Raw genomic sequence first — 27684 nt, forward strand, 5'->3', positions numbered from 1 at the left:
TCGCGACGCGCTGGAGCAGCTCCTCTTGGCAATATTGAGGAGCTCGTAAGGCGCATGCAGAGTGCCACGATGGCGTCGGGGAGTCACCCGCTTGGGACGCTTTCGGGTAACGGAACTGAAGCTGTCTCTTTGGGTCCGGACACCGCCTTAAGCCCAGACTTGAGAGCACCACCCCCTGCAGCCTTGGACTGCCAGCTCCCCGCTGGAAGGGGCAACTCCAGTAGCAGAGCTGTCTCTTTCCTCTGAGGCCAAGTAGGTACTAACCGGGAGCTCCTCGAAGTTACGAATAGCCTAGAGAAGGACAAGGATGTGGAAGATCAACTAGAGGGTGAGAGATTTGTTACAATGCACCCTCAATTTTCTATAGTTAAACCCCCCCCCCTCTCCCCCGTAATTACACTGGAATCCTTATGGGACCAAGTAGCTAATTTGGGTAAAGCGATAAATCCTCAATTACAAACTATAGAAAAGAAACTTCAGGAACATTCACAAGACATAAAAAATCTAAAGTCTGAAGTAATTTCCTCAAAATTAAAAAAAACTGAACAACTAATGACACATAAACAAATTCAGGAGTCCCTAATCAAGGATAACACCAAGCTTAGGAGAAAACTTGAAATATTGGAAAATTATTCCCGTAACAACAATCTGAGGTTGGTTAATTTATCCAGGGTTATAATGGTAACCAACTAGGGATATGACGAAGAGATATCTTAAGGAAATATTAGAGATCCCAGAAGAATCTTTACCATCAATTTTGCAAGTTTATTATTTGCCGAGTAAAGTCCGAAGCAATCTACAAAATAATTCTCAAGAACCAATGAATGTTACAAATCTATTGGAATCGTCAGACCAGGATTTGGCAACTCCAGCAACAATGATAGCGACTTTAGCCTTTTCATCGGATCAATCTTGGATTTTGAGACTTTTTTTTAAGAACAAACATAAAGGGCTCCTTTTTACAAAGGTGCGCTAGCGTTTTTAACGCACCCACTGGAAAAATCTACCGCCTGCTCAAAAGGAGGCAGTAGCGGCTAGCGCGCGCGGCAATTTAGCGAGCGCTATTCCGCACGTTAAGGCCCTAGCGCGGCTTTGTAAAAGGAGCCCAAAATGTTCTTGGGATATAAGATTCAAATGTATCTTGATTTATCGAAGGAAACCCAAAAGTGGGCTCCTTTTACGAAGCCGCGTTAGCGGCTTTATCGCACGCACCTTTTTAGCGCGTGCTAACCCCTGCGCTAGCTGAAAAACTACCGCCTGCTCAAGAGGAGGCGGTAGTGGCTAGCACGGCCAGCAAATTAGCGCACGCTGTTACGTGTGTTAAACCGCTAACGCGGCTTCATAAAAGGAGCCCTTAATTAATTCTATGTAAATGTTTTTTTTTTTTTTTTTTTCATGTTTCGCTACAGTTATCTTCTTGGATCTTTAGGAGGACTTGAGTTGAATTAAGCCATTATTTATTTTCTTTATATATACAGTGGTACCTCAGTTTGCGAGCAACCCGGTTTGCGAGTGATTTGCAAGACAAGCAAAACACTCAGCAAACTTTTAACTCGCAAACCGAGCATTGCCCCGATCAACGAGCACTTACAGGGGATTCCTCTTCCGTCTTCCGGCCAGCCTTCTACATCGGGTGCCTTTCGCAGGTTGGAGGACCTCTGTCTGGGCCTGCGCGGCCGGGAGCCATCCCCCCTGCGCGTTGCGGGTGATGCGCACAGTGTCAATCATCGGCGTTGTGCGCGGCGTGCGGGTGGGGCAGCGCTCGGCTGCGTGGGCTCGGGTGGGGGATCTCCAGCATGCAAGGGGCATCCGACGTGGAGGGCTGGCCGGCGGATGGAAGAGGCATCCCTCTGAAGCGGCACTGCGGGGTTGTTATTCATGACGGACGGAAGAGGCGGACGGAGGAGACGGCGCTGCAGCACCCGGCCCCGACATGTACATACCCCAGGTTCTGGAACCAATCGTTGCTGTTGCCATATTGTCTATGGGGAACTTTGCTTTGATAAACGAGCATTTTGGATTACGAGCATGCTCCTGGAATGGATTATGCTCCTAATCCAAGGTACCACTGTATATGGTTCTTTATTTGTTAAGAGAATTTTCTTCCTATTATTCTTATGGCTTAAATCCTTTCTGTACAAGTATTATGCTTGGTAATTTAATAAAAAAATAATAAATATATTTTTAAAAAAGAAATAGACAAAGTGCTGGGTTTTGAAAAGCTGTCCGGACCCCTAGACATGTCCAAGGAAATCCGGACATCTACTAACCTTATCTATGTTCACTGAGGTTTAGGCTACTCTATGCAGGTAACCCCTGTGTCATATTTATTTATGTAGATTTTTCACTGTCTATATGAAAAGATTTACCCAAGGCAGTAGTGCTATTAGGTTAGTAACCTCCCACCCCGTGAAGGTTATCCCAATTCTCTTTTGTAGATAAACTGCTCAAAATAAGGAAAGAGTGAAGCCGAGTTTATAAAGACAAACATCTAAGGGCTGTGTTGTGACAAATTCAGGATATTTTCAATGACCATAGGAAATGAAGATTTTTATTTTGATTTCCAAATTACGTCTGTTGCATGAGTGGCACTTATTTTAGAATCTTTGATCTGAGCTATGGAATATATTATGAATCATTTCTAATACAGTAGACTGTCAGTTAATCGGCACCTATGGCTAGATGCCAGATAAATGTAATTTCTGGTGGTTTGAGAGTTCTATTAAAAATAGGCCTAAATAATACTATACCATACCATAAACTGTTCCAGACAAACTACCGGACATGTGGTAGGCAAAGCGTGGGCGTACTCAGCTGTGGCGTGCCAAGTTTACACTTAAATTTCTGTCAGAAATTGATTTTATTTTCATTTTAAAGTATTACAGTATTTCATTGATTTATTTTGCTGGTTGCTTGAGTTCCGGTTAACAGAGAGTCAACTGTACTTCCTCCATCCCTCATTCCTTTTTTTTTTGTATATGTACTTCACTCTCCCATGATGACATCATGGCTTAGAGATCAAGGCACCGTGAGTTTCATTCCATCATGGAACATGGAATTGAAGAGGCACATACACCACAGAGAGTAGAATGGGGTGGACCACAGGAGTTATGGCTGGCCCAACATTTTGCCCCATACAACATCAACAACTACGAAGATTTGGGATCAGGCCTCCCCCGATCAAAGGGCGTTTTGCTGCATGTTGTAGGTGGTCATGGTGGGCGTATGAAAACAGTGTGATATGAGCACCAGGAATGCTTTTTTCAGCTCTTGCAGTTTGATAAAACTCACTCTTAATTAATGCTTAAACTGTAAATAAAGCTCTGCACAGCCCTAAAAGTTTGCAGATGAAGAAATAGGGGATAACATAATTTGAGACAGAAGCCACTGCTTGCCCTGGATGGGTAGTATAGAATGTTGCTACTCTTTGGGGTTCTAGAATGTTGCTACTCTTTGGGGTTCCGGAATCTTGCTTACTCTGAGATAATGTTGCTACTGTTTGGGTTTTGCCCAGGTACTAGTGACCTGGATTGGCCACCGTGAAGACGGGCTACTGAACTTGATGGACCATTGGTCTGACCCAGTAAGGCTGTTCATATGTCTTTGTAGTGATTAGTGTTCATCAAACATGCCAGATACATGACCCAGGTTTCCAGTCCTCTCACTTTATTTGCAGACCATCTGCAGCAATGAAAGCCACCGTTTCTTTCCCAAGTATTGTCACAAGAGATGACAATGGTTGTGCTCCCTAAGGACCCTGTGGAAGATCTGAAGGCTGCCCCTCCACTTCTGCTACCTTGAGAACCAATTTGTGGTTACTGACATGAATTTCGTGATATCAACACCCAGGGGATGATGCCAATAGATCACCCAAGCACATGACAAATCCAGGAAAAATTTGCATATGTACATATAACAGCCTGCCCCTGTGGAACCCTACTGAACCTTCCAATCTTCCCTTGGTCATAAGATTGGCTACAACAGACCAAGATCCCTAGTTGGCTGTGACAATGGAAACCTGAAAGTCACTTTACATTGCTCATGCCAGTTACGTGTCCTGTTCTTAGTCACTGTGCTTGAGCTTGCCTGTTTATAATAGAATTAGGCAAGCCCACCCCTCCAAGCTCCTCAAAGTGTCATGGAGAAAGGGCGAGAAATGAGGTCTGCGTTCCAGGAGAATTGCTTTATTTTTGGCCGAGTGCCTGGTCCCTTGCTTGAATGAGGCAGTGTCACTCGGTGGAGGTGGTGGGTCTCTACTTTCTTACTTCCCTAAGCTCTTTTTGCTTGGAGTCTGCCTGGGAGAACTGGAGGACGAATCCGGGATTTGTGGGGAAGGAACTTTAATTCCATTTTGTTTAAGCAGCAGGCGGTATTCTAGGCGCTCTGTAATTATTTTCTGAAGCACGAACAGACAAAAGAAAAACAATTTTAAAAAATTATTATGCAGTATTCCCCCCCTTCCCCCATTCTTTCTATACACCTCCCTTTCCTTCCTCTCCTATACTGATAAGTTTTGGTTTCCATATCAAGACCCAGGCTGGAAATACTGGCCACCTTGAGTAGTTCTACTTCTTTCAGTACATGCTGATCTGCTCCTTATTCTAGTACAGGGAGTGTCAAAGTCCCTCCTCGAGGGCCGCAATCCAGTCGGGTTTTCAGGATTTCCTCAATGAGTATGCATGAGATTTATTAGCATACAATGAAAGCAGTGCATGCAAACAGATCTCATGCATATTCATTGGGGAAATCCTGAAAACCTGACTGGATTGCGACCCTCGAGGAGGGACTTTGACACCCCTGCTCTAGTATATGTCCCAGTCTTGCCCCAGCCCCGAGGGCATCTGCACATGCGTGGATGCCCTCCTGCCTGACGCAATTTCGAAGAAGCTTTTCAAAAGCCAGACAAAGTGCCGGGTTTTGAAAAGCCGTCCGTACCCCCGGAAATGTCCTCGAAAAGGAGGACCTATCCGGACGTCTGGTAACCCTAGTCACAAGGATCTGTAGTGGGACCTGAACTCACAACCTCAGGATGCTGAGTCAGCTCTCGAACTGCTAGGCCACTCCTCCACTGTCTCTTCCTCGGAATGATAATGTGAATTCACTTACCAATGGATCCAGGATTATGAGGCCAATAATAACCCAGTGTAGAACCAGACGTCCAGATTTCCCCGGACGGCTTTTCCAAACCCGGCACTTTGGCTTTTGAAAAGCTGTGTGCGGCTGTCATGCGATGACATCATGCACATGCGCGAACACCCTCCCTGTCTGACAAGAGCAGGCAGTGGGGCTGGGGCAGGATACGGGCAGAACCAGGCGGGCCTGGGAGTGGATTTTCTGAAAGGAAAATCTGGTAACCCTATCCCAGTGAGGTTATGTAAGCATAAAGGACAGGACCTTCCCTCTTTCCTCCTACCCCTCTATGCACAAACACAGTCCTGCTAGTTTCCCTTCCCCCCAAAATCTTTTTTTTTTTTTTTTTTCTTTTCATGATAGATATCCCTCTCCTTTTTCTTTCCTGGGATTATTTTTTCCAGTGAAGAAAATTTTAATCCCTGGGGACTGGGATAGTCTCATAAAGGGAGTAAGCCTGAACGTTCTAAGAGTAAGAAAATGGCTGATCAAAACAGTTAACGATAGTCATAACTCATGATGATGATTGCGGTACCTGCATTGCATCCAAAACATCGCCATCGTGGAGCTCAATTGTTGGAGATTTGGTGCCTGGTGAACTGTATGTGGACTGAACTATTTTGTTTCGAAATCTTTCAAACTTTTGAGAAGAGAGAAATCAAACATTTAAGCTGAAATATTTTTATATGAAAAAATAAGAAAAAAGAAAAATGGGTTAGGGATAAAAAGAAAGAGAAAAGAATGAAGGGCTGGTGGAAAATGAGATTCTTTAGAGAGATCTCACTGTGACACCCAGTGGTCAAAACAAGTTATTGTATAACCACCTAATAAGGGAAGAGTATTATCCATAGAGAGGCAATACTTAATGACCTCCACACTATGAAAAGGGTCTCTCTTAATTAGACTGAAGCCATTTTCAGTAGGCTAAGTGCCAAGACAATGATCACCCTCCCCCTCCCCTACAGAATTTGACTCTGGTAGGTCCATGCAGGCATAGGCGTCGGAACGGGGAGGACCACAGGGGCCGTGGCCTCCCCAAAAATTGGCACTGCCCTAGCTCCCCTCCCTCCCCTGTCAGGCTCTTCACCCGTGGGATCGGGTTTCTTCTGCCGCTCAGTGGCAACGAGTAGGAATGCACTGTGCTGCTCCTGCTCGGCGCTGAGCGGCTTGTTAACAAGCCACTCATTGCCGAGCAGGAGCGCTAAAGTGCATTCCTGCTAGTTGCCGCTGAGCGGCAGAAGAAAGCTGATCCCGCTGGTGAAGAGCATGACAGGGGTTGGGAAGGAAGGGGGATGGGGTAGTGCTCGTTGCCACTGAGCAGCAGAAGAAACCTGATCCCGTGGGTGAAGAGCCTGACAAGAGAGGGAGGGAAGGGGGATGGGTGCAGAGCCTGACAGGAGGGGAGGGAAGGTGGCTGGGTGCAGAGCCTGACAGGGAGGGAGGGGGGCTATGTGCAGAGCCTTACCAGGAAGGGAGGGAGGGAAGGGGGCTGGGTGCAGAGCCTGATAGGGGAGGGAGGGAAGGGGGCTGGGTGCAGAGCCTGACAGGGAGAGGCTGGGTGCAGGAGGTAGGGAGTTGGAAGTTGGGAAGGCAGGGAGGACAGATGCTCATGGAGCTGGGAAGACAGATACTGCACATACTGGGAGAGGGTTGGGAAGGTCAAATGCTGGGGCTGTGGGGGGATAGGAAAGGAGGAAAAAAGAGAGGGGGCTAGGTGCAGTACCTAACAGAAGGGGAGGGAAGGGAGCTGGGTGCAGAGTCTGACTAGGAGAGGCTGGGTTCAGAGGTTAGGGAGTTGGAACTTGGGAAGGCAGGGAGAACAGATGCTCAGGTGGGTTGGGAGAGGGTTGGGAAGGACAAATGCAGGAGCTGGGAGGTTTAGGAAAGGAGGAAAAGAAAGATGCTGCACAGGTGGAATAGTGGGAAGGGAGAGAAAGAAATGCTGCCAGTGGGGGAGGGAAAAGGAACGGAGAATTGTTGGACATAGGTGTGTGGCGAGAGAGGGAAAGAAAGATGATGTATATGGGGAAAGGAAGAAAGAGGGTGAATTGTTGGGCATGATAGTGATGGAGAGGAGGGAGGGAGAAATGTTACACTGGGAGGGATAATAGATGACCCAAAGAAGGGAGAGATATCAGACCACTGGAATGGGAAGGAGAGAGAGAGAGAAAAAGAGAGATGCCAGACCACAAAATGGAAGGGAAGGAGGGGAAAGAGATGCCAGGTAGCAGAAAGGAGAGGAGAGAGATGTTAGACCTCGGGAAGAGGAAGGGAAGGGGAGAGAGATGCCAGACTATGGGAGAGGAGAGAGATTCCAGGCTATGGGAAGGAGAGAAGAAAGATGCCAGACCATAAGGGGAAAGAGGGAAGACAGAGATGTCTGACCATGGGAGAGGGATGAGATGGTGCATAGGGATGGAGGGGAAGGGGGAGACAGAGAGAGGAGATGGCCCCCCAAACAAAAAATTGCCTATGCATGCAAGACTGTCACAAATGGTGGGCAAGAAGAGTGACTTGCTTTGGCCACTAAGCTAACCTTTATGTTACTGCAAGCAAGCCTGAAAAAGAAGGGAGGCACTGAAGGAACTCTCGCCTGGGTCACTATGTTTTCTAAGTTGTCCTCATAGAGAATGAAAGGAGACACGATTTGTCCCCATCCCCATGGTTAACCATGGGAAACCATCCTTGTGTCATTCTTTAAGAGGGAAGAATCAGCATATGATGGGCACAACCACTGACCCTCAAGCCTTGCATTGCTGAGGTTGAGAGAGACACTAAAGAATGACAGTCTCTGGTATCCAGAGCTGAGATTGTGATGTCATAATGCTTCATTCCACCAATGCCTAAGAGCCAACCTCATCAGTGATGTCACAATGGCTTCATCATCCTATAGTTGGCTCACATAAGAATCAGAGTATGAATGGGCACAACCACTGACCCTCAAGCCTTGCATTGAGTAATGCTGGAGTAGAAGGACTGAGGTTGACACTAAAGATGTCCTTTATTGGGTAATAAGGTAGTACTAGGCATACAGTGAAATAGATTTTACCATGTGTGGGGGGGGAGGCAGGGGGGTTGAGGTAAAAGGACTGACTTAACTCCTGAAATGGGCAGATTTATTTTTGATGAAAAATTCTTGAAATTCAGCAATTTTACAAGAAAATAATCAAATAGATCCTGTAGGATTATCCATAAAGTTGATTTTTTTTTTCTACCTAGTCATGTGATCTTGCCTAACCAATCAAGGCTTTCCATTTTTTTTTTTTTTTTTAAATGGAAGGAAGTTGACCTATTACCACATCGACCAACTGCATATCTCAACTACACCCAACTGCTTTGTTAGTCGTCTTTTACTCTCCACCTTAGAAAGAACCAACTGATGAATGAGAAGCTATAACATTACCCTCGCCTGCACATGTTCCAGTGACACCTTTGTCCTGTGTTCTAAGTGTTCCAAGGCATCCACTTTGTCCTCCATCTCCTTCCTCTCAAGTAAGCACTGCCTCAGCTGGTACTGTTTCTCCTCTGTTTTTCTCTCTTGCTTTTGGATCTCGGCCTTCCAGTCTTTGATCTGATTGTCCCGCTCCTCCAGCTCTAACTGCAGTTCTGAAATGTGCTATGCAAAAATGGGTTAGTCTTCATGTTAGCTGGCTAACCACAAGGCTTTCAAAAAAAAAAAAAAAAAAATCATATAATAAACCAAAGCACCAAGGAAGAAACATTCATACTTTTTGGAGGGAGAGAGCAACAGCCAAAGTTCGGATAAAAATCACTATTTACAAATGAGAATAGAATCTCAAATCTGCAAACAAGGCTAACTGGATCTTAAGATCACCAAACGTTCTGTTTATTGCCCCCCAAAATCAGTGCAAATTGTATTGGATTTCCTGTGTGTATTTACACCAGAGATTATATCAAATCTGATCATGTTATTACATTACATTACATTAGAGATTTCTATTTTCTTGTGGTTCGAGGCGGATTACAAAACAGTTATAGAAGGTGGGTTACAAAAGATCTCTGGTCATTTCCCGAGCGAATAAAGAGTAGATCAGGTTGATTCGGGTGGGGGGGGGGGGTGGTGTCAGGAAGAAGATGGGAGGAGGGAAGGTACTCATAGTGTTAAGACTTTTTCAGGGATTTCTTGAAGAGTATAGTCTTTATTTCTTTTCTGAACATCTTGTAGTCTGGGGTTGTTATCAGTAGATTGGAGATTTGGTTGTCTAGTTATGACCACTGTTATCAAGTGCCCCCCCCCCCAAAAAAAAACAACCATTGGCTCCTGTACCAATTCTTGCACACCACTAAGATCTAAGTCTAGAATTGCTTCGCCTCTTGTCAGTTCCTGAACCAACTGTTCCATAAAGCAGTCCTTGATTTCATGAAGGAGTTTTACCTCCCTAGCATGACCTGATATTATATTTACCCAGTCAATATTAGCCTGAAATCACCCATTATTGAGGTTATCCCAGCTTAATAATCTCCCTAATTTTTTATAACATTTCTGAATCTGTCTGTTCATCCTGGTCAGGCGGACAGTAGTACACGCCTATCATTATCCTTTTCCCCTTTACACATGGAATTTCTACTCGTATGGATTCCAAGGTGTGTTTGGCTCCTGAATAAATTTTAGTCTGTTTGATTCAAGGCCCTCTTTAATATATAATGCTATGCCTCAACCAAATCAATCCACGCTATCACTATGATATAATTTGTACTCTGGTATCACCCTAACCCATTGATTTATATTCCTTCCACCAGGTCTCAGAGATGCCTGTTATATCTATCTTTTTATTTAGTGCAATAATTCTAACTCTCCTCTCTTGTTTCTTAGGCTTCTGGTATTTGCATATAGACATTTCAAGCAATGTCATTTCTATTTACAACTTGCTCAGCAGTTGACATGGATAATTTGCAGTCTTTAAAATCTCTTTGCTCTGTATTTAAGGACACCTGGTCTACTGTGGTCTGTATTGCAACCTTGTTATTGGGATGCCCTATCTTTCCTATTGTAGTGATATCTTTTACAGATACCTTGTTCTGAACCATGCTCTTTTGAGCGACTATTGTCCTTCCCCCAGTTTCTAGTTTAAAAGCTGCTCTGTCTTTGCGGAATAGGCTGCCCATTCCCCAGAATGCCACTTAACTCCTAACAAATCTAAAGCTCTTATCTCTGTACCATTGCCTCATGCACACATTGAGACTTCAGAGCTCTGCCTATCGCTTGGGTCCTGCACGTGGATTGGGGAAAACTTCTGAAAATGACATCAGCGGGAAGGCTAACACGACGGAGGACAGCAAGCTTGCGATGCTCCTCGCGCCAGGAAAATTAAAGAGCTACAGGGGGAAGGGAAGTAGGGCACGCCCGCGGCAGTGGGATTCAGGAAGGGGTGGGGGAGAGGCGCCACTGCCCCAGGCACCACTCACCCTTGCTCGCCATGGACTAAAGCAGCCTTTGCTCAGGTTAAAAAGGCAGCGAGTTACCTGTCTCAGGTTGTAGTTTTCACGTTCTATCTGTGCCAGCAGTTCTTGATGCTTCCTATCATCATGCAATTTTGAAAACTAAAATAAAGTAAAAGAATACCAGTTAAAAACCCCAAGAGGGGTCCCGTCCCCAAGCTGGGGCAGCGTTTTCCTACCAGGACACTGACACAACCTAGAATCCAAGGAAAGATGGTTAAACCCTCCGTAATGGTTTCTGAAACCTGCTCTGGTGGATTCCCAAAGTGAGGGAGGAAAACACTTTTCCAGCAGAGGGGATTGGTGGCGCTGGGACGATGCTCAGCACAATAGCATGCAAATTATGCACGTAAAAGGGGGGAAAACGGTGCCTGGCACTTGCTGAAAGCGCAATTGCTAGACACAGCTCCTTCTCCTCTGCAGAGCCGGGAGAGGGGAGAGCAGCGATTGCCGGCTTAGCTGATTTACGGCTTCCCCTGATGGTGTGCCACAATCGGCTGCAGGTGGGTTTTTTTTTTTTTTTTTAGGGAGGTGCAGCTGTTGTGCGTGCACTGTGTGAGTGCACAATACATAGACAACAGCTGTGCCCATTTTAAAAAAGTCCATCTGCAGCTGAGGCAACAGCCCTTAGCCCTTTTTTATTTTTTAATGGGCACTGCGGTTGTGAATGCGTTGTTTGCTTCACACAACACGTTTACAACATCTACTGGCAGGTCCAGTTCTGCTGGAAAATGTTGCCCTGTAAAAGGGTGGGGGGGGGCCTTTTGTGCATCATAAGGAGAGCTCATTTCAATTCTAACGAGCCCCTTGTGATGCATTTGCATTAGGTTACCAGATTTTATGGAAGTAAAAATCTGGACCCGTGGCCCTACCCCCAGGCCCAGGGTCACGCCCTGTTCTGCCCCCAGCCCCGCCCCCTCAACCTGTTCACTTGGTTGGAGCGACACTGGGAGGACGTGCAGGTGCAGGTGTGATGCGATGATGTCACACATATGCGCGCATGTGCATGATATCACCGCGTTGCATCCACGCATGCACAGATGCCCTCTCGACGTCGCTTCCTAGCTGGACATACCCTCTAAAAAGAGGACATGTCCAGGTACATCTGGACATCTGATAACCCTAATTTGTATAGGATACTCAGTGGTTGCTACAAGGATCGGTAGCAGCCCCCGAGAGCCCTTTTAAACATCAACAGGAGACCTTTCCATGGCAGTAAAAGACTGCTTTCTGTTACCCAAAGCATATGAGTCCTGACAGGAGCTGATTATCTCATACTCGCGAGTTGATTGCAGGATGAAATTAACAATCTTCAGCTCCACTTCCTTCTTCAGCACTGCAGTGCCCTCTTCAGGTTTTTCCTTGTGCAAGCAAGTTGAGAAGGTGTGTTTATTTTCGGAGTCAACAATTCACTGGGCAGGTATGGAGATGAACACAGTATTCATACAGATGAACTGCAGAAACAAGAACAAACTGTATATAAAATAGTGAGTCTATTTAGCACGCAGGGTGGTTATCAGTGACGGTGAAGATTATTACATAGCAGCAAAAAGCACCAGGTCAACCGAGAAACAGCTGCTGCTTTTTGCTGCATGTGTAATAGTCTTCACTGTGTCATTGATATATGCTAAATAGACTCACTATTTATGTTTCTGCAGTTCATCTATGAATACTGTATGCATCTATACTATTTACAGTCAACATATGAACATAAGAATAGCCTTACTGGGTCAGACCAACGGTCCATCAAGCCCAGTAGCCCATTCTCACAGTGGTCAATCCAGGTCACTAGTACCTGGCTAAAACCCAAAGAGTAGCAACATTCCATTCAGAATCCTAAAGAATAGCAAGGTTCCGGAATCCCAAAGAGTAACCAAAGATTCCGGAACCCCAAGGAGTAGCAACATTCCAGAACCCCAAGGAGTAGCAACATTCCAGAACCCCAAAGAGTAGTAGCATTCTAGAACCCCAAAGAGCAGCAGGGTTCCGGAATCCCAAAGAGCAGCAGGGTTCCGGAATCCCAAAGAGCAATAACATTCCGTGCTACCAATCCAGGGCAAGCAGTGGCTTCCCCATGTCTATCTCAATAACAGACTATGGACTTTTCCTCCAGGAAATTGTCCAAATCTTTCTTCAAACCAGCTTCGCTCTCCGCTCTTACCACATCCTTTGGCAACGCGTTCCAGAGCTTAACTATTCTCTGAGTGAAAAAATATTTCCTCCTATTGGTTTTAAAAGTATTTCCCTGTAACTTCATCGAGTGTCCCCTAGTCTTTGTCATTTTTAACAGAGTGAAAAGTCGATCCACTTGTACCCCTTCTACTCCACTCAGGATTTTGTAGACTTCAATCATATCTCCCCTCAGCTGTCTCTTTTCCAAGATGAAGAGCCCTCACCTCTTCAGTCTTTCCTCATACGAGAGATGTTCCATCCCCTTTATCATCTTGGTCACTCTTCTTTGAACCTCTTCTAGTGCCGCTATATCTTTCTTGAGATGAGGAGACCAAAATTGAAACAGATGAATTTTACAGGAATGCTCCTACTTCAGGAAGAGACCAACCTACCAACTTTCAGGTAAACTGACTCTTACCATGTGATGGCCAGACAGATTCTTCACAGGCGTGAGACACGATTGAAAAAGGTTAAAACCAGTTCTCGGGAGTGTAAAGGTAGGGCACCCTAAGACATACTCGTACAACCTGTAATCAATGCTAAAATACCCATATCAACATTTAAAGTGGGATACTCCACCAATACCACAAATCTAAATCTGGATGATATCAATTTATGCTGCTCTGATCTATGTGGATGACCATTTAATCAGAATCAGTGAAAAAATTAGGGTCCTTGGATGCCAGATTATCATTTAAAGCCCAGATTTCCAGAGTAGTCCAGCTTGCTTACTTTGCCATGCGGAAATTATCTCATTTCAAGAATGTGTTACCTAATTGGGATTTCGGAGAAGTTTTACAAACGATGGTATTATCACAGGTAGACTACTGCAATGGTATCTACTTAGGTATACCATCAGTTCGTATCAAGGCATTGCAAACTGTCCAGAACTCAGCGGCTCGGATGTTGATGGGAGTGTCCCGTTAGGAACACATTTCACCTATCTTAGAAAAATTACATTGGTTACCGATATTTTTTCGTGTTCCATTTAAGATCTTAAAACTTGTCCAACAGGGTGTCTACGATACCTTTCCTAATTACAGTGGTGCCTCACACAACGAACTTAATTCGTTCCAGGAGCAAGTTTGTTATGCGAAAAGTTCGTTATGTGAAACGCGTTTTCCCATAACAATACACGTTAAAAAAAATAATTCGTTCTGCAGCATAAAATATGCTAAGATGACATAAAAAAAGATAAATTTGTCAAAATGGTGAAAATGGTGGTCTTGCTGAGGCCAAACTCTTTGACGAGGTCACACTTTTTTACACCACATTCACTCCTTCTAATTATTTCCCGTTTCATTTCAACAGAAATCACCTTCCTGCTTTTTTTAGAAGCCATGATATATAAAAAATATTGAGTTTATCTTAAAAGGACGACTGTATACAGTGAGAGAGGGCAGTTAAGCGCAGTGACTAACGACTGCCTGCAGTGCCTGCGCGGAAGGATGCAATACATCGGCAGCTCGGGCGACTTCGTTGGGTGAAACGAAGTTCGTTGTGTGAAACGAAGTTCGTTGTGTGAAACGAAGTTCATTGTGTGAAGTTTGTTGTGTGAAACGAAGTTCGTTGTGTGAATCAAGACATGAAGTTCGTTGTGTGCAGCGTTCGTTGTGCGAGGCGTCTGTTATGCGAGGCACCACTGTATTTGGCTAAGTGCCTGCTGTTGAACAGGCCATCAAGAGCACCGAGATCTGAAAACCGTTTTGTTACTTGATTCAGGGAACTTGAACAGTGTCCGATATGTGCGAACTAAAAAAAAAAAAAAAAAATCCTGTTTCTCTACTTCTGGGCCAGCCCTATGGAACGCCATGACTGGCCCCCTTGAGGTTTTGTGGGAACTTGCTACAATTTAGAAAACTGGTCAAAACTTCTCTCTTTGCACAGGCTTTTCTCAGCTAACTCTATGCATCTCTATAATGCAGGGCTGCCCAAGTCCGGTCCTCGAGATCTACTGGCAGGCCAGGGTTTTGTGGATATCCACAATGAATATGCATGAGAGAGATTTGCCTGCACTGCCTTCTTGGTATGCAAATCTCTCTCATGCATTGTGGATATTTAGAAAACCTGGCCTGCCAGTAGATCTCGAGGACCGGACTTGGGCAGCCCTGCTATAATGACTAGGTTACATTCTTATGATGATTTTAGTACGGTATCGTTAAATATGGCCTCTGCCCTTGTCCTCTGCAATATATGTGTTGTCGTAAATTGTATGAGTTTAAAACTATGTATGTTGAATTGTGGGCTGCTTTGGTACAAAGCAGATTATAAATGCTTTAAATAAATGATGCGTTGACAGCCGTATTGTGCCAATGTTTCTGTTCTAAAGCCCTGGTGAAGCTGTTGGTCTGAGAAGCAAACTATTAGGGCATCTACCCATTCCGTGATGATTTCATGCTACCAGCCCCCTGTCCACCCTTCCCCCTCCACCTCCCCCCCCCCCTCCAAAATAGGTTTTTGTTACAGAATTTCCTGCACCAGGGTTTACAAGCAATCGATGGCTGATCTTGCAGGCGTTCATGACAGTACTTTAGTAGACATGGCCTGCAGTTGGATTTTCCTGTCCTTGAGCTCCTGCTCCACTTTTTCTTTCTCCGATTCCGTCTTTCGCAGCTTGGCTTCCAGGAGGAAGAGCTGCCTCTGCAGGGAGGTGACAGTGCCTGTAAAATGAACAGCAGGTAGGTGAGATGATTGGGATGCCCCTCTCGTAAAAAAACATAAGTACCATTCACACTAGGAGTATACTTGAAAATTACCGCTTGGGTGTAATAACTTTCCACCCCAAAACACGTCCACTTTGAGATATTGTATATACTCGAATATAAGTCGAGACCCCCAATTCCCCCTCAAAAGGAGGAAAAATGGTTGACTCGAATATAAGACAGGGACTTAATATTCAAGTGCCCTGCCATGCTCTGCCCCCAGCCTCCTTCTCTCCTTACCCTGCCAGGATCTGCCCCCAGCCCCCTAACTCCGTCCTTGCCAGGCCCTGTACCATTTCCCTCCCTCCCGATGCTTTGCAGGCCTCCACCAGGCCTGCTGCGGGACCTAGTGGTCCAGCAGTAGTCTATGATATGAGGGATCCACCCATCTCCTATTCCAGCCGAATCCAAAAAAACCCTGCACAACCCCCAACTCCTCGGCGGTAATGCAGTGGACGGGACAGGAGGAATCCATTCTGCCTCCTGTGCCTGCCGAAATTGACAACCACACCTCCCTCCCTCCTCCTCCAAGTACCTTTCAGGTCCCTGGTAGCCAGCCAGTGCACAGAGCAGGAGCGATCTTACTGGCCTCCTGCTCTGAGGCTGCTGGCTGATTGGCTGCTGCGAGGTGGGAAGGAGGTGTGGTTGTCAATTTTGGCAGGCACAGGAGGCAGAAGGGATTCTTCCTGTCCCCCATCCATCGAGGATTTGGGGGATGCGTGGGGGGGATGAATTCAGCCAGGACGGGAGACGGGGGGGATCCCTCATAGCCCAGCCCACTGCTGGACCACTGGGTCTAGTGGCAGGCCCTATGGAGGCCTGGAATAGGTCTGGGAGGGGGCGGGTTGGCTCAAACCCATAACCAAAATGCCAAAGGATATGCAAGGGTTACCATCGCCTATACCTTGTCACACTTTTACAATATGTTTGTCACCATCTCTTTTATTCCCAGAAATGACCTGAAAAACAAACTTGAAACAAACAAACATGAAACAAAACTTTTCTGGCTGCCCAACCTTACTGAAATGTCCTAAGTAAGGCGGCAACCCTCATCTCACCTCAGAACATCTATGGACCTGTCGCTAGAGAATGTCCTGTCTCTGCAGGAACTCATTATCTGTCCCATCCCAGCAAGTTCTTTTCCTGTCCCTGCCCCATTCCTGCAAGCTCTGTCCTCAAACACTTTAACATCATAAGTAGCAACATTCTAGAGCTCAGATTGTGATGTCATAATGCCTCATTCCACCAATGCCTAAGCTCCGTCCTCATCTGCACAAGCCTCAAACACTTTCAAATCCTAAGTAGCAACATTCTAGAGCTCAGATTGTGATGTCATAATGCCTCATTCCACCAATGCCTAAGCTCCGTCCTCATCTGCACAAGCCTCAAACACTTTCAAATCCTAAGTAGCAACATTCTAGAGCTCAGATTGTGATGTCATAATGCCTCATTCCACCAATGCCTAAGCTCCGTCCTCATCTGCACAAGCCTCAAACACTTTCAAATCATAAGTAGCAACATTCTAGAGCTCAGATTGTGATGTCATAATGCCTCATTCCACCAATGCCTAAGCTCCGTCCTCATCTGCACAAGCCTCAAACACTTTCAAATCCTAAATAGCAACATTCTAGAGCTCAGATTGTGATGTCATAATGCCTCATTCCACCAATGCCTAAGCTCTGTCCTCATCTGCACAAGCCTCAAACACTTTCAAATCCTAAGTTGCAACATTCTAGAGCTCAGATTGTGATGTCATAATGCCTCATTCCACCAATGCCTAAGCTCCGTCCTCATCTGCACAAGCCTCCAACTCTTTCAAATCATAAGTTAAAGCAGAGCTTACAGGAATGGAGCACGGACAGGGACAGCGACAAAACTCGCGGACAGGACGGGGACATTGAGTCCCTGTGTCATTCTCTACCTGTAGCTCCTGCTCTTCTCAAATAAATGGAGAGTATTCAAATATACAGTATATAGAAAATGATGCTTTTTTTATCTACCTAACCTTAGAACTCAATGGTCAACCAATCCATCTGAGGTCTTATAGAATTGTACCTGTAACTATCCCAGAGTCGTGCCTGACTTTTTCCAGTTCTGCTTGCAGCTCTTCATTCTTTTTTTGCAAGTTCTCTGCTTCAGTCCGCAGTAATTTCTCTCTTTCCATTTGCTTTTTGATTTCTTTTTCATCCATAATAGTTGATGCTTTCGAGGATTCTTCCTAGTGAAACACAAGCAAAGAAGAAATCTGAAACTTAACCAATCCAGTCATAAATAGAAACAGAACAATTACTTTCCCTAACACAATGGTATGGCCGCACCTCAAATACTGTGTACAATTCTGGTTGCTGTATCTCATAAAAGATATAGGGCTCCTTGTACGAAGGTGCGCTAGCGTTTTTAGCGCACGCACCGGATTAGCCTGGCTATAGCACGCCCTAGCTGAAAAACTACCGCCTGCTCAAGAGGAGTTGGTAGCGGCTAGCGAGCGCGTCATTTTAGCGTGTGCTATTCCGCGCGTTAAGGCCCTAACGCACCTTCATAAAAGGAGCCCATAGTGGAATTCGAAAAGGTACAGAGAAGGGCAACAAAAATGATAAAAGGAATGGGCCGACTTCCCTATTAGGAAAGGCTAAAGTGGCTAGGGCTCTTCAGATTGGAGAAGAGATGGCTCATGAGTGAAATGATAGAGGTCTATAAAATACTGAGTGGAGTGGAAAGGGCAGATGTGAATCGCTCGTTTCCTGTTTCCAAAAATATTAGGACTAGGGGGCATTTGATGAAGATTCTAAGTAGTAGCTTTAAATCACATCGGAGAAAATATTTCTTTACTCAACGTAATTAAACTCTGGGATTCGTTGCCGGAGAATGGTGAAATCAGTTAACATAAAAAACCAAAACAAGGAAATTGACCCTGGGAAATCTACAGAGAATCCTTCCCCGTCCCACCCCAAAAAAAAAAAACAACAACCCTCTGTGGATTAATGATGTTCCTGAAATGGACTTTATTGAAAGTTTCAAAAGTCAACGTAAACAATCCATATGCAAATAAAATAATCCCCATAAAAACCTTAAGGACCTAGTCCGCTGTCCTAGACCTAGTCCATGTTTCGACAAGATAGTCTTCTTCAGGGGTCCCTTATAGTCCTATGGTAGTAGATACGTGGAAAAACTAATCAGTCCAAAAGAACAATTGCGTGGAGATTTGCTTTGAATGCACTGCTGAAACCAAAAGCTTTTGGACTGATTAGTTTTTCTACGTATCTACTACAATAGGACTATAAGGGACCCCTGAAGAAGACTATTTTGTCGAAACACGGACCGTGTTGGGTCCTATGCTTTCAGCGGACTAGGTCCTTAAGGTTTTTATGTGGATTATTTTATTTTCATGTGGATTATTTACGTTGACTTTTGAAACTTTCAATAAAGTCCATTTTAGGAACATCGTTACTCCACAGAGTTGTTGTTTTTTTACTTTAATCAGTTAACATAACAGGGTTTAAAAAAGGTTTGGATAATTTCCTAAAAGAGAAGTCTATAGGCCATTACTGAGATGACTTGGGGAAATCCACTGCTTATTCCTAAGATAAGCGGCATAGAATCTGTTTTGCTACTTGGGATCTAGCTAGGTATTTGGGACCTGGGTTGGCCATTGTTGGAAACAGGATACTGGGCTTGATAGACCTTCGGTCTGTCCCAGTACGGCAACTCTTATGTTCTTATATGAGCCAAGTATAAGACAATCAAGCCATTGTGACATCACTGATGAGATTGGCTCTTAGGCATTGGTGGAATGAGGCATTATGATGTCACAATCTCAACTCTGGAATGTTGCAACTCTTTGGGTTTCTGCCAGGTACTTGGGACCTGGGTTGGCCATTGTTGGAAACAGGATACTGGGCTTGATAGACCTTCGGTCTGTCCCAGTACGGCAACTCTTATGTTCTTATATGAGCCAAGTATAAGACAATCAAGCCATTGTGACATCACTGATGAGTTTGGCTTAACCCAGTATCTTGACCAACAATAAGCACCCTAGTTCTTGACTTATTCATTACCTTAGATTCCAGATGGAACAAGTCTATTAAGGATTCAGAGAGAAAGGGAAGCTCCATTTCTGCCGCGCCATCTGAAGTGGAATGACTTAGTTTTGAGCTCTCTTCGTTGTCACTTAGTTCTTCTTCCTCAACAGAGACTGGCTCCTTAATCTCCTTTACTTGTTCAGCTTTACCCAGGGCTTCTGGGACTGCGTCTTTCTGGAAGAAGAAAAAACTTCAGAGGTAACATTATTGACACTTCAGTCATGGTTGAAATGAAGCTGGTAAAAGCAATATGTGAAGTCTACTGAAAGTATATGATATGATGCCAATTCCCAAACTTAGGTTCAAAGTGCATGATAGAAAAATGACCCCCCCTCCCCCTTAATTTATGTATTAAAAATATATCAGGAATAGGTAAGTCTTTAATTTTTATCTAAGGCCTCCTTTTACGAAACTGCGATAGCAGTTTGTAGCACGGGGAGCCGTGCTGAATGGCCTGCGTTGCTCCCGTCGCTCGTAGAGTTCTTATGAGCGTCGGAAGCAGCACTGGCCATTCAGCACGGCTCTCTGTGCTACAAACTGATATCGCAGTTTCGTAAAAGAATGGGGGTAAGTTTAATAGGCAAATATGGACTGTTTGATACGAAAAAAAACCCCCCAATTTCCATAAAGATTTCTTGTATTTAAGCATAATGCAGCACTGCCCTTGAAACTCTTTAAGGTATTCTCTAACAGGGTCTAGGACGATTCAGAGTAGACATTTCAGCGTGGCTGTTTCAGCGCTGAATGAGCCACGATATACCCCAGCACGGAATAGGACAATTCATGCCTCGTTTGGAAGGGCAAATCCCCTCCCCCAAATTCCCCCTGAATCATCACTGATTTGGAATTACACCCATGAGTAGAGTCATCTGAAATGAAAGTCAGGCTCCGAAGAGTCTGAATAGTTGCAGGACTGGCACATCCATAGCATTTTAGCCTAATGAAAACAGTCCATACCTGAGGCTGAAATTATGGAGGATTATGCAGCTGATATCCCTCTATCTTGTGGTATAAATAAGTCAGAAACCCCACTTTTGGTACCTTTTCACTCAGTGGGTCACAATTATTTCCTAAGGGCTCCTTTCACTAAACTGTGGAAGAACGTCTTACCGCAGGCCATCGAGGTATATGCTCCAACGTTTATTCTATCCCTATGAGCGTCAGAGCATTTATCTCGCCGGCAGCGGTAAGAAGCTCTTCCACAGTTTAGTAAAACCCAGCGTAAGTTTTGGTAAGTGAAAAATTAGGGAAACAAAGACCTCGACCATGCAGATGTCCTCCTGTTGATCCAGCTGCTCCTGTAAATGTTCTATTTCTTCCCGAAGAATCGAAATCACATCATTCTTTCTGGCGCATTCAGCCTCCCACTTGGTCAAGCGGTTAATCTCCTCTCCCAGCATCATAAGGCATCGTTCCTGGGGGCAGAACCAGACAGTCTCAAAGCATCTCCTTCTATGATCAACACAGAACAATTGATAATAATAATAATAATAACTTTATTCTTCTATACCGCCACAATCTTGCGACTTCTAGGCGGTTTACAATCAAGAGTGCTGGACATTCAGCAAAATACAATAAGTAGATATTCAGAGGAAATACAGAGATCAGAGACCTCAGGAGGCAATAGTATAGAAATACAATTTGCTGAGCGAAAATGTAATATGTACATTTTAGTAGGTAATGTCCGACAGGACCTGTTGGGGATAAATAGCAACGTAAAGTTACGATAAGATGAAGATAACAGATTATATTTATAACAGTGCTGTAACTGATGTACATCTCAGGAGGAGTACATTCATCCATACAGCCCTGGCCAACTTTGCAGTTGAAATTTACACTCCCCTCTCCAGATCTGCGGGTTCGGCACTCACAACTTTGGTTATTTGTGAGTCTCTCCTCCCAAACCTCTCCACACCTTACTTTTAAATTCTGGTGGTCTAGCGGTGAAGCGGGGTAGGAGCGATCTTCGTAGGCTTCTGCCCTGCGCAGAGCCACAATAAAAAATGGCTGCTGCGAGTTCCCGCGAGACTGCAGTGAGAACTCACAACCGCCAATTTTGATCGTGTTGATGCTCAGTACCTGCTTAATATATAACAGACCTTTTCTCTTTCACAACCAACAGACACAAGCGAAGCTCACACCCGAACTTTGTTTCTCCACCGGTTAGAGGTTGTAAATTTAAAAGTCGTCACCAACATCTTTTCGCACATCAAGCAACACTATGGGGTAAAAAGACCTTGAACAATTACTCGTGCCTACTACCTACGGGGAATTCAGAAAACGCCTAAAAACACATCTGTTCCTGAAATACTTAGGAAACCAACCTGTACAATCTTAGTCCTCAACAAACGATCTCTAGAACTATCAATTAGAGAATGACACGGTGACAAAATTCATCACCGCTCCCGTCCCCGCGGATAACCGCGGGAAATAATCCCTTGTCATTTTCTAGTGTCTATTTCAACCTCAGTCCTTCTACACCAGCATTCTTCAAAGCAAAGCTTGCGGGTCAGTGTTTGTGGCCATTCATACTCTGATTCTTATGGGAGCCAAGTATAGGATAATGAAGCCATTGTGACATCTCTGATGTGATTGGCTCTTAGGCACTGGTGGAATGAGGCATTATGACATCACAATATCTGGATACCAGAGACTGTCATTCTTTAGTGTCTATCTCAACCTCAGTCCTTCTACACCAGCATTCTTCAAAGCAAAGATTGAGGGTCAGTGGTTGTGGCCATTCATACTCTGAAGATGGTTTTCCGCGGTTATCCGCAGGGACGGGAACGGTGATGAATTTTGTCACCATGTCATTCTCTACTATCAATCACTAAGTTTGTACTTTGTTTATTCCATTCAATCTGTAACATTTCTAATCATTGTAAACCGCATAGAATTTCACGGTCCTGCGGTATATAAATTGTTATTATTATTATTATTATTATTAACTTAGGGCTCCTTTTACGAAGCCGCATTAGCAGTTTAACGTGCGTAATAGCGCGCGCTAAACTGCCAGCCGCTCTAGACGCTAACGCCAGCATTGAGCTGGCGCTAGTTCTAGCCATGTAGCGCAGGTTTAGCGCACGCTAAAAAGCTGCGTGCGCTATAAACGCTAACGCGGCTTCGTAAAAGGAGCCCTTAGTATGTATTTTCAAGGAGGGGTATACACTGGAGTGGAGCTTAGGCAGGAAATAGGATGGGCTGCCACTTATCCATTTTTCCCTGGATTTTATATATGGTGCTTAAAATTGCATGTATCGGGCATATTCCATAATTGCACATGCAACTTAATTAAGAAATGAGCAGGTATTTGGCAGTAATTGGTCACTATTAACCAGTTATCGGAGCTAAATGACACCAATTAAAATTTACGCACGCATCCTCGGGATTCTATAAAGATGTGTGCATACATTTTCTACATGGATCTGAAAAGGGGGTGTGGTTAGGGTCACTAGACGTCCGGATTTCTCCAGACATGTCCTTTTCGAGGACACGTCTGGGGGTCCGGATGGCATTTCGAAACCTGCACTTTGTCCGGGTTTTAAAAAGCTTCCCGTCAAACTTGCGGCGGGAAGGGGCCTTTGTGCGGGTTCGTCTTTTCCTTCGAGGAAATCTGGTAACCCTAGGTGTGGTCATGGGAGAGGTAGGGGCAGATCGGGGGCATTCTTAGAAAATTGTGCCACAGAGTATGGTAGATCAACACCTAATGTAAGGTGTGGGGATTTACACCAGGTTTCAGTTGGTGTAAATCCTTGCACCCAAAATTGGGTGTAGATCCTGGTCCTAAGTCCTATTCTAGAAACGGTGTCAAATATGAACTAAACTCTGGTGGAAAATATGAACTAAACTTTACTTCCAATCTTGTGGTATTACTACTATTTATCATTTCTAAAGCGCGGAAATTTAGACAGAGACAAACAGGACGTATAGGGTTGGGGAGTTTCTTGCAGAGAAAATGATAGGATGGCCCTAGGTACCTTACAGTAATGCAGCAGAGGAACACCTAGGAGATAGAAGGCCACGAAGCAGCTGCCAACGCTGTTATAAGGTATTCCTGTCTTGCAGTTCGGATGGGAGAGATGGGTCAGCGGAGGGGGGGGAGAGGGGGAAGGGCTGCTGCTGCCGGCGACTAGGGATTTTTATTTATTTTTTTTTAGAACTCTTTATTGAAATTTTCAAAAATAACAATTACAACAAACAAAATATCCACAAGCTCGAAACACTCAACAACATAAAACAAAAATAATACAACAAATATCACATTTCACAGAAGCAGGCTAAAACAAATTAAGAACCCCTCCCCCCTCCCAACACAGGGTGGTCCTCCCAAGCACAATATACCATATCCAGCAAAAGAAGCAAGAAAACTAAAAGAGACTATATATATATATATATATATATACACATACACACATTCACACACACACAAAAAATATATATATATATATATTCATAAAACAACCAAGGGAGAACAAGTATCTTTCCAAACAATGTAAGGATCCCAAACCTTGGAAAAAGGCGTCAGGTTGTTGGATTTCGAGGCTGTAAATTTAGGGCTCCTTTTACTAAGCTGCGGTAGCGTTTTTAGCAGCAAGTTAGAAGGGATGGAGTCTGGAGTTGGCAGTGAGGGAGAAGGGTATGGATAGGAGGGACTTAACATAGTAACATAGTAGATGACGGCAGATGAAGACCTGAATGGTCCATCCAGACTGCCCAACCTGATTCAATTTAAATTTTCTTTCTTTTTCTTCTTAGCTGTTTCTGGGCAAGAATCCAAAGCTCTGCCCGGTACTGTGCTTAGGATCCAACTGCCGAAATCTCCATCAAAACTCACTCCAGCTCATCTACACCCTCCCAGCCATTGAAGCCCTCCCCAGCCCATCCTCTCCCAAACGGCCTTCTACAGACAGACACAGACCGTGAAAGTCGGTTAATTACTGGCCTTAGTTCAATATTTAATATTATTTTCTGATTCTAGATCCTCTGTGTTCATCCCATGCTTCTTTGAACTCAGTCACCGTTTTCCTGTCCACCACCTCTCGCACTTAACTCGATGAAAAGATGTGAATGGGAGGGAACATAGGGGGACGAGATAGATGAGGAGAGATGTTGAGGGGCTGCCAAGTAAATCGATTATATAACCAAATGACAAAATACCACTTTTAAGATGTATGTTGCATCCTTTCCTTAAAACATGATTAGTGTATATTATTAAAGTTAGCAAAAGGGCACTCAAGTTGAATTACTTTGGAGTCACCTGAGGGTGGCCATTCGGACTTTTATGTCTCACCTTTTCCTGGAGAACTGTCACATACCATGGCACTCTCTGCCCTGTGGTAATCTGTGTACTCTGCACATTTGTTAACGGATGGAGGGATGGAGAGATGACCATACTTTCATCTACTGAAGTTGATAACGTGGGGTGATTGTAGAAATGCTGAATGATGGGGACTTTGTCAACTAAAACAAAAACAGAAGTAATAGCCAAGGTATTCAGATGGAATTCATAAACATGCTATACTGACTACATCTATTAGAGCAGGGGTGTCCAATGTCAGTCCTCGAGGGCCGCAGTCCAGTCGGGTTTTCAGAATTTCCCCAATGAATATACATGAGGTCTATTTGCATGCACTGCTTTCATTGTATGCTAATAGATCTCATGCATATTCATTGGGGAAATCCTGAAAACCCGACTGGATTGCGGCCCTCGAGGACCGACATTGGACACCCCTGTATTAGAGTGTCTATGTCAGGGGATGGGTAACTCCGATCCTTGACGGCTGATATCCAATCAGGTTTTCAGGATTTCCCCAATGAATATGCATTGAAAGCAGTGCATGCACACAGATCTCATGAATATTCATTGGGGAAATCCTGAAAACCCGACTGGATTGCGGCCCTCGAGGAGGGACTTTGACACCCCTGATCTAAGACGTAGTGAGGAATAAAATCAAATCGAAAAGGCCACGTAAAGTGGATCTTCTGGTGACTGAAATAGTGTATTGTGGTTTGTTTGTTTTTGAGGATCTGGTTATTCAGAAAGCACAGTTACTTACCGTAACAGGTGTTATCCAGGGACAGCAGGCAGATATTCTTAACGTATGGGTGACGTCACCGACGGAGCCCCGGTACGGACCTTTTTAACTAGAAAGTTCTAGTTGGCCGCACCGCGCATGCGCGAGTGCCTTCCCGCCCGATGGAGGAGTGCGTGGTCCCCAGTTAAGATAAGCCAGCTAAGAAGCCAACCCGGGGAGGAGGGTGGGACGTAAGAATATCTGCCTGCTGTCCCTGGATAACACCTGTTACGGTAAGTAACTGTGCTTTATCCCAGGACAAGCAGGCAGCATATTCTTAACGTATGGGTGACCTCCAAGCTAACAGAGAGGGAGGAGGGATGGTTGGCCATTAGGAAAATAAATTTTGTAACACAGATTGGCCGAAGAGTCCATCCCGTCTGGAGAAGGCATCCAGACAGTAGTGAGTAGTGAACGTGTGAACTGAGGACCAAGTGGCAGCCTTGCAGATTTCCTCGATAGGTGTGGAGCGGAGGAAAGCCACAGAAGTAGCCATAGCTCTGACCCTGTGGGCCGTGACAGCACCTTCCAGTGAGAGACCGGCCCGAGCATAACAGAACGCAATGCAGGCAGCAAGCCAGTTGGAAAGCGTCCGTTTAGAGACAGGATGACCTAGACGGTTAGGATCGAAGGTCAGAAAGAGCTGAGGAGACGAGCGGTGAGCCCTGGTACGATCAAGGTAGTATGCAAGGGCACGCTTACAATCCAGCGAGTGTAACGCCTGTTCCCCAGGATGGAAATGGGGCTTAGGGAAGAAAACAGGCAATACAATGAACTGGTTGAGGTGGAAGTCCGAGACCACCTTAGGCAGAAATTTAGGATGGGTACGCAGAACCACCTTGTCATGGTGAAAAACAGTGAAAGGTGGGTCGGCAACCAGTGCATGCAGCTCACTAACCCTCCTGGCAGAGGTGATGGCAATGAGGAAAAGCACCTTCCACGTAAGAAATTTGAGTGAAGTTGTGGCAAGAGGCTCAAATGGAGGTTTCATGAGGGCTGATAGAACCACATTCAGGTCCCAGACGACTGGAGGAGGCTTCAGAGGTGGTTTGACATTGAAGAGGCCTCTCATGAACCGGGAAACCAGGGGATGAGCCGTAAGAGGTTTTCCGAGGATAGGCTCATGAAACGCAGTGATGGCACTGAGGTGGACTCTGATTGAGGTTGACTTGAGGCCAGCGTCGGAGAGAGAGAGCAAATAGTCCAGTACAGTTTCCACCGCCAGTGAGGTGGGATTGTGATGATGAAGGAGACACCAAGAGGAGAACCGGGTCCACTTCTGATGGTAACATTGGAGGGTGGCCGGTTTCCTGGAAGCATCCAAAATACGACGGACAGGCTGAGACAGATTCTCTGGAGAGGTCAGCCCGAGAGAAACCAAGCTGTCAGGTGGAGCGAGGACAGATTGGGATGTAGTAGAGACTGATGCTGCTGTGTAAGTAGAGTAGGAAACACAGGAAGAGGAATGGGCTCCCTGGAGCTGAGCTGGAGCAGAAGGGAGAACCAATGTTGGCGAGGCCATCGAGGAGCGATGAGAATCATGGTGGCCCTGTCCCTGCGGAGTTTGGATAACGTCCGCAACATCAGAGGCAGTGGAGGAAAGGCATAGAGGAGCCGATCCGTCCAGTCGAGCAGGAATGCATCCGGGGCCAGACGATGAGGAGAGAAGAGTCTGGAACAGAACTGGGGCAGCTGATGGTTGTGAGGAGCTGCAAAGAGGTCCACCTGAGGAGTGCCCCAGAGAGCAAAGATGGAGTGGAGTGTGGGAGGATCCAGGGTCCACTCGTGAGGTTGAAGGATGCGGCTGAGATTGTCGGCCAGGGAGTTCTGTTCGCCCTGGATATAGACAGCCTTGAGGAAGAGACTGTGGGCCGTGGCCCAGGTCCAGATGCGGATGGCCTCCTGATAGAGGATGGGAGATCCGGTGCCGCCTTGCTTGTTTATGTAGTACATGGCGACTTGGTTGTCTGTGCACAGGAGAAGAACCTGAGGGTAGAGAAGGTGCTGGAAGGCCTTGAGAGCATAGAACATGGCCTTGAGTTCGAGGAAGTTGATGTGATGTTGACG

General features: G+C 45.2%; 2 protein-coding genes across 4 annotated transcripts in view; one reads left to right on the forward strand and one right to left on the reverse strand.

Annotated features, from left to right (window-relative positions):
- The window catches only part of LOC117348877, a 121105-nt gene that overhangs the window by 22196 nt on the left and 71225 nt on the right, over positions 1 to 27684 (forward strand). The window lies entirely within an intron of this gene.
- CCDC27 (coiled-coil domain containing 27) overlaps positions 2842 to 27684 on the reverse strand; it is a 63936-nt gene continuing 39093 nt past the window's right edge. For both annotated transcript variants that reach the window (XM_033921474.1, XM_033921473.1), the window contains 9 exons: positions 24834 to 25003; positions 20803 to 20958; positions 19520 to 19717; positions 17520 to 17682; positions 15292 to 15422; positions 10615 to 10692; positions 8534 to 8746; positions 5666 to 5770; positions 2842 to 4396 (listed from right to left, as the gene is read on the reverse strand). In XM_033921474.1, coding sequence (XP_033777365.1) covers positions 4262 to 4396; positions 5666 to 5770; positions 8534 to 8746; positions 10615 to 10692; positions 15292 to 15422; positions 17520 to 17682; positions 19520 to 19717; positions 20803 to 20958; positions 24834 to 25003 — 1349 coding nt within the window. In that variant the 3' untranslated portion in view covers positions 2842 to 4261. The remainder of the gene's footprint in view (positions 4397 to 5665; positions 5771 to 8533; positions 8747 to 10614; positions 10693 to 15291; positions 15423 to 17519; positions 17683 to 19519; positions 19718 to 20802; positions 20959 to 24833; positions 25004 to 27684) is intronic.

The sequence above is a fragment of the Geotrypetes seraphini genome, chromosome 15 (assembly GCF_902459505.1).
Source record: "Geotrypetes seraphini chromosome 15, aGeoSer1.1, whole genome shotgun sequence".
NCBI lineage: Eukaryota > Metazoa > Chordata > Amphibia > Gymnophiona > Dermophiidae > Geotrypetes > Geotrypetes seraphini.